This window comes from Anomalospiza imberbis, chromosome 23 (genome assembly GCF_031753505.1).
Source record: "Anomalospiza imberbis isolate Cuckoo-Finch-1a 21T00152 chromosome 23, ASM3175350v1, whole genome shotgun sequence".
In the NCBI taxonomy this organism is placed as follows: domain Eukaryota; kingdom Metazoa; phylum Chordata; class Aves; order Passeriformes; family Viduidae; genus Anomalospiza; species Anomalospiza imberbis.
The window spans coordinates 4,600,945-4,616,290 of record NC_089703.1 but is presented as its reverse complement, the minus strand read 5'-3'; the positions used below and the strand labels follow the sequence as shown (position 1 = coordinate 4,616,290).

The following is a 15,346-nucleotide window of genomic DNA, read 5'->3' as shown; positions in this document are numbered from 1 at the left end:
CTTCAACTGTAGAACCTCAAAAGGCCTGAAGCTACTGAAACAAAAAAGAAACCCACTATGGTGTACTAATCTGCTACAGCGAGTACAGAGAGGCAAAAACCAGCTTCTGGACACAAAACTTTTTTTCTCAATAAATGGCTAAAAAATAGTGAATGAAATGGAGAACAAGCATTAAGACACAGTTTTTCTGAGCTTGAAAAATTACACTGTTAAAAACAATTTCCCAAAAAGAACACAAATTTCACCACTCTTTCTAGTTTTAGTAGTATATATTCCACAGGTAGGAATTGGAAATTGATTGAACTAAAGGTTCTTGCAAGCTTATAAACTAATGCCTTGAAATGGAAGAAGTCAAGAATGTTGTTTTAATTCAATAAAAATACAAAAAAAAAAGTTTCAAAAGATCTTGAAAACTGGCATGTGACAGCCAAACAGGAACAGTCAGAGCCACACACCTGCTGCACACATGACAAAGGTCCAAAGCTCCTGACAGAGACACTGACTGGCCTGTGGCTCTGCCTTCTGTTGGGGTCTGTGTCCCAAACAGGATCATGGAATCCCAGATTGGTTTGTTTGGAAGGAACCTTAAAGCTCATCCCATCCCACCCCCTGCCCTGGGCAGGGTCACCTTCCACTATCCCAGGTTGCTCCAAGCCCTGTCCAACCTGGCCTTGAACACTTCCAGGGATGGGGCAGCCATAGCTTCTCTGGGAAATCCATTCCAGCCCCTCACCACCCTCAAAGGGAAGAATTTCTTCCATATATCCAATCTAAGCCTACTCACAGACAGATGCTCCTGTGTTTTTTTGAGCATTACATCACCTTCCTTGTGGCACTGCTGGGTAGGCTCCAACTTGTGACTTCTCCTCCAGGCAGGCAGCGCCTGTTCCCTCTCCAAGGGGAGACTTCTCCCTCATCTCAGCTATTGGTGGTCCTACACCACCCTGCCTGGCCTAAGGAGAATTACTCTTCTCCCAGGAAAACAGAGCTCCGTGGCCAGCAGCACCCTCCAGGACGAAAAGCCACCTGGATGAAACCACACTAAATTTCTTGCAGGCTCTGGCTGACATGGTAGGAACCCTGCACTGCCCCAGCACCAAATGCTCCTGGTTCAGAAGTGCCTCTGTCTGCTGGGCACTCCCAGTGGGAACACCAAAACCACCATCCAGGTTTCTGTTGGGGCCACTGGGTGGGAGTGGCTGTCACACGAGCTCAGCCTTGACTCCAGCCGGGTCCGTGGTACCGCTGTGCAAGTCCACGGCAGATCTGTTCCTCCAGGACTGCTCGGCTGCTGCAGCCACCTGGATCGTCCAGAGGAACTGCTCCTTGGTGACCATGGGGGGCTCCTGGCCTGTGGGACAGGAACAAAGCACTGGATGAAGCCTGTGGGGTCCCCTGTGAGCAAAGATCCCACCACAGCAGTTTCCAGCACTGCGGCCGCAGGGCTTAAAACATTTCAGCCCATTCCTCGTGCCCTGTCAATGCAGCCACAAGAACTGAAATACTGTTGAACAAAAATAGCTTGGACTAGGTGATCTTCAAAGCCTTTTCCTACCCAAGCCACTCCCTGATTCTGTGATTTTTATCCCTTCTGGGCAGCCAGGACTCCAGCTGAGGATCTCTTGGCTGTCACAAACAGCTGCTTTCATCACAAAGGACAGTAAGGTCCAAGGCAATTTCCCCTTCCAACTCTCATTTCTTCCCAGCACAGAGTTTCAGATCATCATCCCCCACCATGACCTGACACAGTGCATCCCCCAAAAAAGCCAATCCAAAGCAACAACAGCCATCAGTTTAAGCCTTGTCCCACCTTTCAGGGTTCTCAGGAAGTGCCGGAAGAGCTCCCTGTATGCATCTCTATAGCGCTCAGCTTGGGTTTGAGGACAGATGGACACAGAAGTCCCATGCTCTGTGATGCCCAGGGGATTCTGGTTGTCCACCCTTAACGTTCCTTGAGACCCGTGGACCTGAAGGAAGGAGCACAACAGAAAAGAAAGAACATTTTTAAATTATCATACTTTCAATCTCACACACCTGGCCAGGTTAGAGAAGCCCTGGCTTGTAAAAACAAGACAAAAGTAGGTTCTGAAATGAGGAGTCACACCTGCCCCAGCCCTGGTATGGCTCAGACACAACAGAAACACCATGGATCTGCTGTACTACAGTGGCTTCCACTTGAGTGATACCTCACCTGAGCAAAGCCCCTTTTATAAGTGCTTAACAGAAATTCCTCCCCAAGACCAGCCCTGATAGCTGCAATTATTCATTACTGTAGGAATTTACACTTTTCTTCTCCTTTCATATGCTGGACTCCTGCTAAGCTGAGAACACCCTGGAAAGGACAAAGGAAATCTGCTCAATTTCAGCCTCAGGAGAGCTGACACCAGTTCCTGCTCTGGTCTGATTCATGCAGTTCATACCACCACATAATGCACGGGACAGAGTGAAAATGTGGGTGAGAAAAGAGAAAGTGGATTGTAGATTGAAAAAGGACAAGAAGCCACTGCTGCTGAGGCAACAGCCCAACAAACACATGTGGCACTTAAAGCTCTGCTCTGGGTGACAAGGTGGGGATTGGTGACAGGTTGGATTCTATGAGCCTGGAGGTCTTTTCCAACCTCAATGATTCTGTAACAGAGGGGTTTTGGGAAATGTCCTGCAGGTACACCCAGAGGAGAAAAATTGTGCTGGGCTGTGGAGTCACAACAGACTTGACTGAGCAGCAGGACCTCACCTCCAGCCGCTGGTCACAGCTCCTGGTGCAGTGCTGGCTGACGTCCAGAGTGACAATGGCTCCGCTGGGGAACTTCATGCTGATGGTGACCGTGTCCACCTCCCTCAGGCAGCCCATGTCTGGGGACAAAGCAGGCCTGGCTCACCCCAGGAACAGCAACCAGCACATTCTACAGCTGCAAACTGCTGTTCTTCCTTCGTGAGGCGACACTGGCTTCCTGACGCCTTCCCACAGGACACACTGGTGACAGCACTCCAGCTGCTCCACCAGCATTCCTGATGGAACACAGGCAGTTCTTCAGGAACAGTCCAACTCCACCTTCCCAGCCTGCAGCTCCCTGACGAGGGCACCCACTTGTGCTTCCAGGATTAGGCAACTTCCAGCACATTGCTGGAGCGAGGCAGAAGGTACAGAACCCTCCTCGAGGGCTCTTGTCTGCTGCATTTCAATGTGTGCCATGGAAAAGAGCATTGGATCCTGCCCCTCCTCACCCCAGCCAGCCAAGCTTGGAAGCTGCTGCAATTACTTTAATTAAAACTCTGCATTTCCATTTCAAAAATGGCAGCTTCCACCTTTTATAGTTCATTTAAATGAGTGTGGTAACCCAAAGTGTGCACATCAGCCCAACATGACCCAGAGCAAACACACAGCTTTGTGCTGGGATCCACAGGGAAGGGCCAGAGAAAGCAGAGAATGAACATTTCATTGATGTTCTTGTGAGCTCAAGCCTTAGCTCAGTATTTTCTGCACTCTGGTTCCAAACTTGGCGTCCTGCAGAGTCATGTTCAATGATAACTCCACTGCAACTGCTTCACATCATGAGATTCACCAGATTCAGAGATCTTCACCAAATACCCTCAAGGAACCTGCCTTCTGTTCCACCAGCCTGTTTGTTCAGCTGCTCCATGATGGAACAATTATCATGGCTATTATGATCTTGCTCCTTCTTTCTTCCCAGTTTTAACCCTGAAGTCCAGGGGTACCAAATAAACCATCAAAAGACACATTCTTACCTGCACAGAAGGCATGGCCCAGGGAAAATATTGTATCTGGCACACTCTCTCCCAACAACAAACTGATAAGATCTATGTCGTGCACGGCAGCGTTGTAAAAAATTCCACCTGGAAGAACCAAAACTGGGCATTAATGTCTCTGTATTGAAACCCATAGCCAATTTACATTTCTGAATGGCACAGAGATGGTATAAAAAGCCCCCACAGTGAAGAAATTAAAGGGACAAAAAAATGCACAAAAATGAAGTTTGGTAAAGAAAACACTCCTCCCCAAGGATCTTAAGGCTATACAAATTCAGGGGAATTCCTACAGAACACAGAGACATTTCCAGGACAGGTTTTGGATCAGCCCGGTCTGGTTAAGGTGTCTCTGCCCATGGCAGGGGGTGGAACAGATGAGCTTAAATATCCTTTCCCACCCAAACCATTCCATGACTCTGAGTGAAGCCCAGACTCTTCAGGAAGCTGCTGGGTACCTGAGGCTCTCAGCAGGCTCAGAGAGGCTGCAGGATAGAGGCTGCTGATGGTCGATATCCGGTGGATCCTGCCCAGCACCCGGCTGTCCCGCACCTTCTTGCACAGGAACTGCAGGGCTGGGTCAAAGCGCCTTCCAAGGGAAACAAGGAATGAGGTGAAACCAAGCTGATTTGAGGACAAAGGCAAGAAAGCCTGAGGAATCAGCGCTTCTTCCAGACATGTGATTTTATCAAGAATAAATCACAGGAAAACTGCTGGTCTTACTTGTAGAACCCACACACGAGTGGCCTCCCACAGCTGTCGGCCTCATCAAAACAGGCTTCTGCTGTCTGTCTGTCCAAGCTGGGCAGCCCCTCGCAGAACACACCTTTACCTGTGCAAAACAGGACACACACGGGGCTCAGGGGAGACACAGCTGCACAAAACACCTTGATCTTGCAGTAACATACACAGCTCGTTACATTTGTGGTTTTGATGGCATTTATCCCCTTCTGCCTGCCTGCTGTGGTTTCAGCTGTCCCAGACCCCAGGAGTGGGACTGTTTTGGTGACAGCTTTCCTGTGAGTCCTGGTGGGATTTTAGGATGAGACACTGCCCAGTCATACCAGGACCAGCATAGCAGAAACCCCACTGGTGTCCAGCCATTAAATTAACATCAGCAGGGATCTCAGTCACTTTAATTATACAATTTGAGAGCCTGTACAGCTCCAGGGCTGCTGCTGAAACACAAACACACTCACAAGTGCACATCAATGGGCACAGGGAAAAGCTGAATGTGCAGCTGCTCCTCTCACCTGCTCGTAAGGCATCTCTTACCATCTCAGGGGTTTTGTCAGGTGGGGAACAAATAATGGCTCCAGAGACTCTGCAGGAATCAAGAGAGATCTTCAGTAAGGACAAGGTTTTCACTAGATCAAACGATGCTCAAAAGCTCTATTTGGTTACAGTTAAAAAACCTAAAACCACATTGCTCTGGAAGAGCCAGCTGGGTTATAGAAGGAACTCAGTGCTTGCTTCAAAGATGAAATATAGAGTGACATACATAGGTTAAAATCACAAGTGATACAAAGGAATTGCACTGCTTTCCCTGCATCTTCAAGGAGAAAGTATTTTAAGTTTCCTTTAAAAAGGAATTTTAAAAGATATTCCTTTGAAAAGGTGTTATTCCTTTTAAAAGGTATTTTAAAGGTTTCCTTTAAAAAGGATGTAAATCCTGTCAGTTCACACACACAGAGAAATCCAAAGTATTTGTGTGGTAGAGCTGCCAATTGATGCATCTTAACTACCTGTGATGCTTTACTTTCTAGTATCAAATCTGCCTTTCCTAAAAGCTCTGCCTTTTGCTCCTGCAGTATTTTAGACCTGACAGCAACAGCACTTTAGTGATGTTACAGTTGTTCAGTTCAACTGTGAAGCAAAATGCCACAATCCTCCCTATTTAGACCAACCCTCACTTATCTCAGGGTTCCAAGAGCCACCAAACTGAGCTGACTGCTCTGAGACAGGGAAACTGGCAGGCAGCAGGGAAGGTGTCATTTATTATTGGTCTGTAGGAATAGAGGAAAACAGGCTTTTTTTTTATTTCTTAACCAAACTGCCTGTAACTGAACACCTCCAAGTTTCCATTAATCTGTGTATGTAACTCCAGTTAAGCTTCTCAGAGACTCTGGAAGGACCCGTGGGTAGGTGACAAAAGAGCCCCTCACTCCCACATGGATGGCCAGAGGCACAGTCTGGGGCTGCTACAGTTTCCCAGAGGGGAAGGCAAGGTTTGGCTGGAAACCCCCACCCTGAGCAGAGCCACACCCGGGAGCTGGTGGCCATCAGTACCGCGGATCACCGAGGGCAATGGTGGCATCCTGCCGCCGCAGCACCCTGGTGCCAGCCGGGACCTCAGCGCCGAAGGCACGTTCCACCTCCTCCAGCTGATCCTCCACCACGTACAGCAGGCAGCAGCCTGCTTCCTCCAGCAGGCTTTGCAACAAGGCTTTGCTCACGAGCCCCGCGCCGAAGAGCACGAGGCCGACGCCGCTGCCACCATGACATGAGGGGGGTGTCGGGCTGTTGGAGGCATCAGGTGTGGGCCCACTTTGGCCAAGAGGTGCAGTCCTGGTGTGGAAGGTGGCCGGCAGTGAGGGGTGGCTGGAGATGGAGGGTGTTGGGTCGTCCCTGTGTGTGGCGGGGATGGGGTGGTGGGGAAACAGCAGCTTGTGGTAGGAGGGCGGGGAGGGGGACCATGCTGTAGCCAGTGCTGGATCCAGTGGCGATGAGGAAAGAGGGATGGGAGAGCAAGGAGGGCACGTCGAGTGGCAGGGGCAGGCTCAGGCTCACACTGGAGTCAGGACCTGCAGAGCTGAGGAGACAGAGACCAGAGGATCAGAGAATATCCTGAGCTGGAAGGGACCCACAAGGATCATGGAATCCAACTCTTGAGAACACCCTGCATAAGAACACCCCAAGAATGCCACCATATGTCTGAGGACGTTGTCCTGAGTGGGGTCAGCTGAGACAGATAATTAAAAAATCATTAAGACCAAGCTCATCAGGGCAAACCTTTGACTGAACACCTCCTTGTTAATTAAACCACAGCATTAAGTGCCACCCGCAGCTCGCTCAGCCACTCCTCATAGGACTGACTCCCCAGCCCCTTGCCCAGCTCCATGCCCTTCTGTGAACACACTGAGCCTCTTTTGTAGTGAGGGACAGAACTAGACACGGCACTCAAAGGGCCTCAGCAGTGCCCAGCACAGGGGGACGGGCACTGGTCCAGCTGGGTACGCTGTTCTGGGGTCGGGTGAGACTGAGACGGGGCGGGTGAGGCAGCGAAAGGCGGCATGAGCCCGAGATGGGGCGGGTGAGGCAGCGAAAGGCGGCATGAGCCCGAGATGGGGCGGGTGAGGCAGCGAAAGGCGGCATGAGCCCGAGATGGGGCGGGTGAGGCAGCGAAAGGCGGCATGAGCCCGAGCAGCGGTGGGTGCCTCACCGGAGCCCCGGGGCGCGCAGCCCGAGCTGCCGGAGCAGGCGGCGGTTGCGGCAGTGGCGGCCCGAGCTGAGGTGCTCCAGGATGCGGTCGCGGCGCACCCTGAGGGGCAGCTGGCACGGCGTGCAGAACAGCGTCTCCACGGCGCCGGCCGGGCCCGGCGCGCTCGGCCCCGCCGGCTCCCGCCGCACCGACAGCTCCGAGAACTCGGCCGCGTAGTCGTGCAGCGTCTTCCTCCTCCGCCCCATGGCCCGGCCCCGCTGACTCGGAAGCGGAAAGCCCGCCCGCATCACGCCGTTGCCCGGCAGCGGCCCCGCTCCGAGCCCCCGCGGCGCCGGGAGAGGCCCCGGCCCGGCCCCAGCCCCAGCCCATGGAAGCAGATGGTTTGCAGGGACCAGCGCTCACCGAAACCATGGGACAGCTCCGGCAGGAGCTGCGGAAAGCCAAGGATGACCACAACATGGCCATAGGTACCGCGGGAGGTGCCCAGAGCACACCTTTACCTGCCTAGGTCTCATACAATTCGGCTCCTTTCACCTTGGAAACATTACAGGGTGTCGCTCACAGGCTGAAAGTGTTTTGAACAAAACATTTTTTTTCTCTCCTTGGAAGTGAAGAACACGAGAAAACCCAGCAGAGAAAGCGCTGAGCACGGCAGCCAAGCGGGGCTCGAAGTGCCCACAGTGCCCACCACTCTCACTCCTCAGAGCAGTGCCCACCTCAGAGTCGGGTTGTTTAATACACATGGAATAACAGAATGGTTTGGGTTGGAGGGACCTTAAAAATCACTCAGTCCCACCCTGTGCCATGGGTAGGGACACCTTCCACTATCCCAGGATGCTCCAAGCCCCATCCAACCTGGCCTTGGATGCTTCCAGGGATGGGGCAGCCACAGCTTCTCTGGAAAACCTGTGCCAGGGCCTCCCCACCCTCACAGGGAAGGATTTTTTCCATATATCCAATCTAACCCTGCTCTCTATCCGTGTGAAGCCATTCCCCCTTGTCCTGTCTCTCCAGGCCCTTGTAAACATTCTCTCTCTTTCTTGTCAGCTCCTTGTGGAACTGGAAGGCCACAATTAGGTCACCCTGAAGTGAAACCACCTTTTCTTCTCCAGGCTGTACAAACCCACATCCCAGCAAAGCACCACAAACCACATTATCACCCAGAATCACTGGGGCTGCAGCATTAATGTGACCCGAGCCTGTTCCCAGACTCTTCCCACAATGGCTTTGCTTATGCTCACATGACAAAAGCAGCCACAAAGCATTCAGCAGGGATTTGCTTTGCTAACAGAGTACTCTCCCACTTTACAGGTGCCATCTCTTCCTTGCAAAGACAGATGGAGATCCAAGAATCCGAGCTTCGGAGAATCAGATCTGAAAAGGAATTGCTCCAGAAGCAGCTCAGAGAACGAGAAGTCCAGCTCCAAGCTGTGTCTGACAAGGTACGGCCCAAGAGCATGGTGGCCATGGCTAGCAGGAGACACGCCAGCTGGGAATTGGGGATTTTTGCTACATGTCCCTCTCTCATAGGCAGGAGTGACACATGTAGCTGTGAAACTGAAGTGTAAAATATTCTCCTTTCAGTTTTGCAGCCTGACAGAAGAACAGAGGCAGGAAGAAGTGGTAGCGATGATGGCGGAGGAGAACAGCAACCTTCAACAGGTGAATTTGTGCAAAGCCTCTACAGAAAAGTCTGGTGTTTGCTGCTTCACTGGGCTGGTTTTAGGGCTGGTGGAGTTTGGCATATAAAACCCCTACTCAATCCAAGTAGTTTTAGAGAAAACACCAAATATTAACAGCTACCAGTGCTGGTGAGGTTGTTAGTCCATAGATTCTGCCCAGGAAGCATTTGGACCAAATAGTGGGAAAATGAGGCCAAACTTGCTCACTTTCTTCTCCCCAGTGACAGCTGGATTTCTGTATCTGCTCAGGTTGTTACAGAACAGGAATCCCAGCTGGCTGAGCAGAACAAGCTCGTTAGTGAGTTACAGGGGACAATCAGCCAGCTGCAGGCTGAGGTTGTGACCACCCGCCTCCACCTCCTGAAGCAGAAACAGGCCCAGAAGGAGATCCAGGACCAGGCTGAGGCACTGCAGCACACGGAGCTGCAAACCAGAGTGGCACTGGAGCTCATCAGCAGCAAGGTAAGCATGGCCTCTTTCACCTTAGAGCCCTGTCTCCCTCTTGGGACACACTTGGGAATCTCAAACCATTTGCTCCCTACCGGTGGAGCAGGCAGCTCTTGTGGCACTTATAAAGAAAACAGACTTCAAATACCAGAAACCCTTGAGAAACATGAGTTCAGATCAGTTACATCACCAGATTTCTAACATCCTTCCAGACCCAAGGTAACAAGAACCACCCTAAAGTCATCTCCTGCAGGCAGATGTGCCTGGTGCCAGGGGAAGAGCCCACCTAGACCCACATAATTACCACAGCACTTTCAGTGAAGCCCAAACCGCCTGTCATTTCACATAAACACTTTCCACATCATCATTCACCAGTCCTTTGCCCAAGCCTGACAGCACAGTCTCTGTAAATCCATGCAAATGCCAAGGAATTGCACATAAAGACTGAACACACCTGCTCTCCTCTTTTATCCAAAGTTTGAAAGGTTTCGAAACAAAATAATCCAGGCTACGTTCCGCGTGGAAGGCAGCCAGGAGCCCCAGGCTGAGCTCACGGACGATGAGGTGCTGGAGGCAATGCAGGTATGTGGCTCTCCCAGACAGCTTCCAGCAGCCAGGAAGGGACTGCTGAGGTAAGAGAACACTTTGCAGTGCTGCTCCCAGCCCCCCCACCCCTTCACATATCGCTGATTTTCAGAAAATCATTAACGAGCGGACAGAGTTCCAGCAGATGCTGAAGAACAAGGGCAGCAAGATGTCACTGCTCAGCAGCAGCGACAGCCACACGGCATCGCCAGCAAGGAGAAGGAAATCCTCCAGGATGGAAAGGCTCTGAAGGCTGAGCCAGAACCCATCACCAGCCTCAGGCTCTGTGCTCAGAGCTGGTGCTTTACAAGAAATTAAACTCATTTTACCGACACCAAGTTCTGTGGGAGTATCTGATTCAATTGTTTCAGCCAACTCGGAGCACAAGTCACTGGAAGTCCTTGGTCTGCAGTAACACTTGATTTCCCAGAGAAGCCTGAAGCACAAGGATGGCTTGGCTACGAGCAGCTGGGAAGTGTATAATTCCCATTTTTGACTTGGGAAGTTTCTGAGTGACATGACTGGACATCCCCCAGTGCCAAAATGAGGGACAGTGCCAGGGCTGCAAAAGCTGTTTTATTTTTCCATTCCATGTGCAAGTCCCAACATGGGGATGTATTTGACATAGCAGCAGCTCAGTTAGAGCTCTGAGATATAATTTTTACCAGAGCAGAGTCAATCTGAGGGTCACCCTGACTTAGGGAAAGGTGTGAGTTCACCCCAGTGCTCACCCACACATATAGGTCTCCCAGAGACTGCCAAACAAGAACTGCTCCAGCTGTCTGTATTTTGGAAGGTAAAAATATGTGGGTGGGGCAGAAAGCTCCAGGAAGGCCTCTCTGGGCATCAGTGCCTGTACTCTGGGGGGACAGGGAGTTCAGTGTCAGCTGGAGGCAGCTCTGAATGGACCTGAACCTCCTCAGCAAGAACAAAGCCAGTGCTCAACCACAGTAACTCTCTGGTCACACACAAGGTCACCACAATTCCCACAGGGATGGAGGATGGCCCTGAAATGCACCGGGACACACAAACCCTGCAGCTGACTAAACAAATCCCTTAGAAATGGAAGCTGTGCTCATGCCTGAACACAGAAACCGTCACTTTAAAATGCATCCCTCAAGTTCTGACAGCAATTAAATGCTTCTGACAGCAACTAAATGTTCACAGTTACTCCAGATAAAATTCTGCAGAACAAGATGTCAGCAATGTGCTTTGGCATTCTGACTCCAGGTTGTACCCAGCAGAGGACCTCAGTTCCACACTGTCATTTCTCTGCTGCTATAATAATGATCCAGATAAAACACCAGGAGGAAAAAGTGATCTTGCAGAAAAATGTGACTGTGCTTGTTTTAAACATCATAATGATTTTCTCTACTGCATTCTGCCTTCAGTCCATGTTTGAAGATACTGCTCTTTTGCACAGGCCTAACACTGTGCAAGGATGAAAGATCCCAATTCTCCTTGCTGTAGCTCATCAAACTCTGAAGCCATTGCCTTCCCAGGAGGACACTCCACATCTTTTCTTTAAAATCCCAAACCATCTCACTGTGCACCAGTTGCGTTGTTGAATATATGGAAAAAAAACCAAAATAAAGGAAATGGAATCCTCTCTCAGCTCAGGCAGCTGCTAACGGATCACAGTCAGCAGAGAGGAAACTGTGGCCAGGTCCGTTTTTGAAGGATAAAGTACTTTCAAGTTCCCATCTGTGTCCACCACTCGCACCTGCTCCACCACCAAGGGCAGGTTCAAATTCCCTGGTCCACAGAGAGCATCCAATTCCATATCTGAACCAGAGCCTTCCTTGTTCTCCAAGGCAGATCTGTTCAGCTCTGCAATTTTCTGTTAAAAGCAAAATACAGAGAATAATATCAATTCTGTGGCAGAGAATGAAGAGAGGGAGCAACAATACTACTAAAATACAAATCAGCTTCTGTGTTCTTCTCAATGTATGTGAGCAATGACACAGTTGATAGGAGCCCCTCCCAAGAACAGAAGAATATTTTCCTAAACTCCCTACCAGGATAAGAGTGTCCATCACATCTTTGCAGATCTGTAAACTGGTGTCACTCGTCACTTCCAGAAACAGGTCCCGGGTCTCTTTTCTAATCTGTAAAGGTTTCAGAGATGAAGCAAGTCAGGAGTCAGAGCAGCTTACCCACAGCCCTCTGGACACACCCCAGCACACAGAGCTGAAGGCGTTCACTCTGTTTAATCAGGGGCAAACCTCTGCTGTTCTTTACAAATCAAAAACCGTATTATTGCCCTCTGACAAAGCCTTTGCACAAGCAGGCTGGTGCTTTGGAACAGATTTACAGAGGTGAAACTGTAACTCCCAGATCCCTCTCAGTCTGACAGTGGAGCCCATATAAACTGTAAGAATTTATACTTGGACTACAAGCACAAGTTTCACAGAACTGTGTATGTCTTTGAGTTAAACATCTCTCAATAGAAAGAAACACTGCTTAATTATTAATGTATTTCCATGAATAGGATGTACCTTTGTTTTCTCGCTATTGGTTATTGGTGGGAAGGAAATCACAGCACCTTCAGCATCCACCAGGCATGGGTAGTTGTCTTTGCCATCCAGCAGCTGCAGGTACCTACCACGAGAAACAAAGCAGCAAGAAGTGAACGACTGAGAGAGCAGCTGAACACAATGGCAGGAAATAGTGACAAAAATGAATTAGTGTGTGATCTCTGCACGAGCAGTGAACAGCACAGGGCAGGGCCACACACTGCTTTACAGCCCATCTGCTGTACTATGTCAAGTTTACCTCGTCCCTGCTTCCCTTAGCTCACAGCATGTGCACCACACACCCTTCAATCCTCTCTGCTTCCCTTCTATCTGCTGCTCTGAACAGATCCGTCACATCCCCAGTGCAGTCACCTAAGTGTGAGAAAACCACAACAAGGTACTGACTTGTGCAGCCCAGAGACGTTCTGACGCTTCTTCTGCTTCCGCTGCTCCTCGGCCTCCAGCTGCAGCTGGCGGAGAAGGTCCTTTGCCTTGATCTCCTTCCGACCCAAGGGCATGATCTGCACCACACAGGAAAACAAAACATTTTAATTCAATTGCACTCAAACACCAGGGTTACAACACTCCCCTGTAAGCAAGTCAAAAACTAAACAATATTTCTGCAGGTTGGCATGCCTTTTTCAGCATGGAAATACTTTCCATTTCACATAGACTGCTGTAATGCCCACTTGAAAAACAGGCTCAGTTGCCAGTACTAAACCAGGCATCTGATCCAGCAGGACAGCAAGGAAATCAGTACAACATCTAAAGTAAGGTTCCTGGAGTTTGTTTTCTAGGCTCTATGGGGTAAGAAAGAACCCTTAAGCCCTACCTTGAGCTCATCAGGAGGCTGAACATCATATGTCAGAGGAGCTTTGACCAGCTGCAAGTCGTGGGTGGCAATGGTGGCCACTGTGCGCTTCTCACAGATGTCCTCGTGCAGCTTGGTCTGAAACATAAAGGACTTGCCATCAAAATAGATCAAAAAGGCAATGTGATTTATCCCTCCTATGTGCAGATTCTTCTATATTTAATGCAGCACTACCAGCCAGGTGACTAAAACAGAGCCCTTCCCTTCACCTGTATCTCTGCTACAGCCCAAAGCCTGACAACAGGTGACACGTTTCTCTACAGGGAAATCAAATGTTAAGTCAGAAAGCAATCCCAAATACTCAAGACTTGTAACCTGAAAGCAGCTCCCACCTGCCACCTAAGGGACAGGTGAGCAGCTGGCCCAAGGCAGGATACCTCAGTTAGAAAACTGGGTGTGTGACATGGTTTTAACAGATCAGGGAAGCTGGAGCCAATCCAGGGGATCTCTACACATGGACATGGGGCTATTTTTAGCTTTTAACAGGTTCCACAGCACTAACAAGCTGCTGTTACAGTCACAACACAAATGTGAGTGCCTCCATTGCCCTCATGGCAATACCTGAGCTCTGCTGGGCCCTTCCCAAAAACCAGTTCTGCTGATTTCAGACTGACTGGGCATGTGCTGCTGGCAGGGACCACTCACTCTGTACCCTCACACCTGCTGGGTGAGGAGCTCACCTTAAATTTCCAAAACTCATCTGCTGGAAGGGGCCTAGAACAGTCTATTTCCAACTCTGCCAGTAATATTCCCATTCCAAATGAATACCACGCGGCTGCAGCTGTTACCTGTATGGTCAGGAACCTCTTGAGAGCATTTCCCGGCTTTAAGTTCACTCCTTTCAGCACACAGCACACGATGAAGGCTCGCACATCTTTGACACCCGGGCTCACTTTGACCACCAAAGGCGCTGGGTTCTCAGAGACGTGCAGAACCTTCACCAGCAGCTTGCTCGCCTCTTCCACCTCATCCTGCTCCCCATCCCCACTGTCCTTCTTCTGCTGCTTCTCCCTCTTCTTCTTCCTGACATCCTCTCTGGCACTCTCGGCCTTCCCCTTCCCACGGCCCCCGGCCCGTAGGTACTCCAGAATGGCCTTCGTCTGGCACCCGTTGACCATCTTCTCCAGCCGCTTGTCCCTCAGCTGGTTGCCCCTGAAGTTGGCCTCCTTCAGGCGGGGGCAGTCGGCCAGCGCGGCGGGCAGCTCCCGCAGCTGGTTGTTGGCCACGTCCAGGCTCTGGAGGAGACAGAGATGGGGCGGTCAGGGCTGCGCGACGGGGACCCGGGCGGGGCGGCGGGGTCGGCTCCCACCTTGAGCGCCGGCAGCGCCGCGATGTCCGCGCCCAGCTCGGCCACCTCGTTGTCGGCCGCGTCCAGCCGGCTGAGCAGCGGGAAGGGCGCGGGCGGCCCCTCGGGGGGCAGGAGCCCGCCGGGCAGCGCCCGCAGCCGGTTCCCGGACAGCAGCAGCTCCTGCAGCTGCGGCGCGGCGCGGGCGAGCCCCGGGCCCAGCTCCCGCAGCCGGTTCGCGCTCAGGTTGAGGCTGCGCAGCTGCGGGAAGGCCGGGGCCGCGTCCCCCGCGCCGCCCCCCGTCCCGCCGAGCGCGGCGGGCAGCGCCTCCAGCCCGTTCCCGGACAGGTCGAGCAGGCGGAGCGCGGGCAGGGGCCCGCCCAGCCCCGCGCCCAGCCCGGCCGGGCCCAGCGCGTTGCGGCTCAGCACCAGCGTGTGGAGCGCGGGCAGCGCGGCCGCCACGCCCGGGCCGAGCTCCCGCAGCGCCGCGCAGCCGCTCAGCTCCAGCGACTGCAGCAGCGGCAGCGCCAGCAGCGCCTCCGGCAGCCGCCCGCCGCCCGCCGCCACCCGCTCGGCCACCGCCGCGCCCGCCAGCGACAGCTCCCGCCGCCGCTCCCGCGCCGCTGCCTCCAGCTCCGGCCACGGCTCCGCCGCCGCCGCCGCCATCGCGCCGAGAGCCCCGCCCGGAGCCGCCGCCGCCGTCCAAGGGCCGCCCCCGGCACGGTCCCGCCCTCGGGGAGGGTCCGGCCGCGA

The 15,346-nt window shown here is 52.1% G+C and overlaps 3 protein-coding genes and 1 long non-coding RNA gene across 4 annotated transcripts in view; 1 reads left to right on the top strand and 3 right to left on the bottom strand.

Moving 5' to 3' along the window:
* Positions 1-167: 167 nt before the first annotated feature.
* On the bottom strand, positions 168-7,494 carry LOC137461838 (myo-inositol 2-dehydrogenase-like). Its single transcript, XM_068171617.1, has 10 exons — positions 7,208-7,494; positions 6,633-6,664; positions 6,055-6,544; positions 5,019-5,089; positions 4,489-4,597; positions 4,224-4,354; positions 3,748-3,855; positions 2,735-2,853; positions 1,811-1,967; positions 168-1,351 (listed from the first exon to the last, which is right to left on the bottom strand). The coding sequence occupies exons 1-10, from the start codon at positions 7,492-7,494 to the stop codon at positions 1,203-1,205; spliced, it is 1,653 nt and encodes a 550-aa protein (XP_068027718.1). The 3' UTR covers positions 168-1,202.
* Positions 168-15,346, bottom strand: part of LOC137461869 (uncharacterized) — a 43,456-nt gene continuing 28,277 nt past the window's right edge. Inside the window, exon 2 of the long non-coding RNA XR_010993516.1 lies at positions 168-609. This is a non-coding gene — a long non-coding RNA (uncharacterized lncRNA). The remainder of the gene's footprint in view (positions 610-15,346) is intronic.
* CCDC27 (coiled-coil domain containing 27) lies at positions 7,519-11,001 on the top strand. Its single transcript, XM_068171642.1, has 6 exons — positions 7,519-7,674; positions 8,519-8,649; positions 8,792-8,869; positions 9,139-9,351; positions 9,814-9,918; positions 10,034-11,001. Exons 1-6 carry the CDS (start codon positions 7,575-7,577, stop codon positions 10,169-10,171), a joined length of 765 nt encoding a protein of 254 aa, XP_068027743.1. The 5' UTR covers positions 7,519-7,574; the 3' UTR covers positions 10,172-11,001.
* LRRC47 (leucine rich repeat containing 47) lies at positions 10,479-15,262 on the bottom strand. Its single transcript, XM_068171637.1, has 7 exons — positions 14,618-15,262; positions 14,097-14,543; positions 13,270-13,386; positions 12,843-12,958; positions 12,420-12,522; positions 11,940-12,029; positions 10,479-11,761 (listed from the first exon to the last, which is right to left on the bottom strand). The coding sequence occupies exons 1-7, from the start codon at positions 15,257-15,259 to the stop codon at positions 11,549-11,551; spliced, it is 1,728 nt and encodes a 575-aa protein (XP_068027738.1). The 5' UTR covers positions 15,260-15,262; the 3' UTR covers positions 10,479-11,548.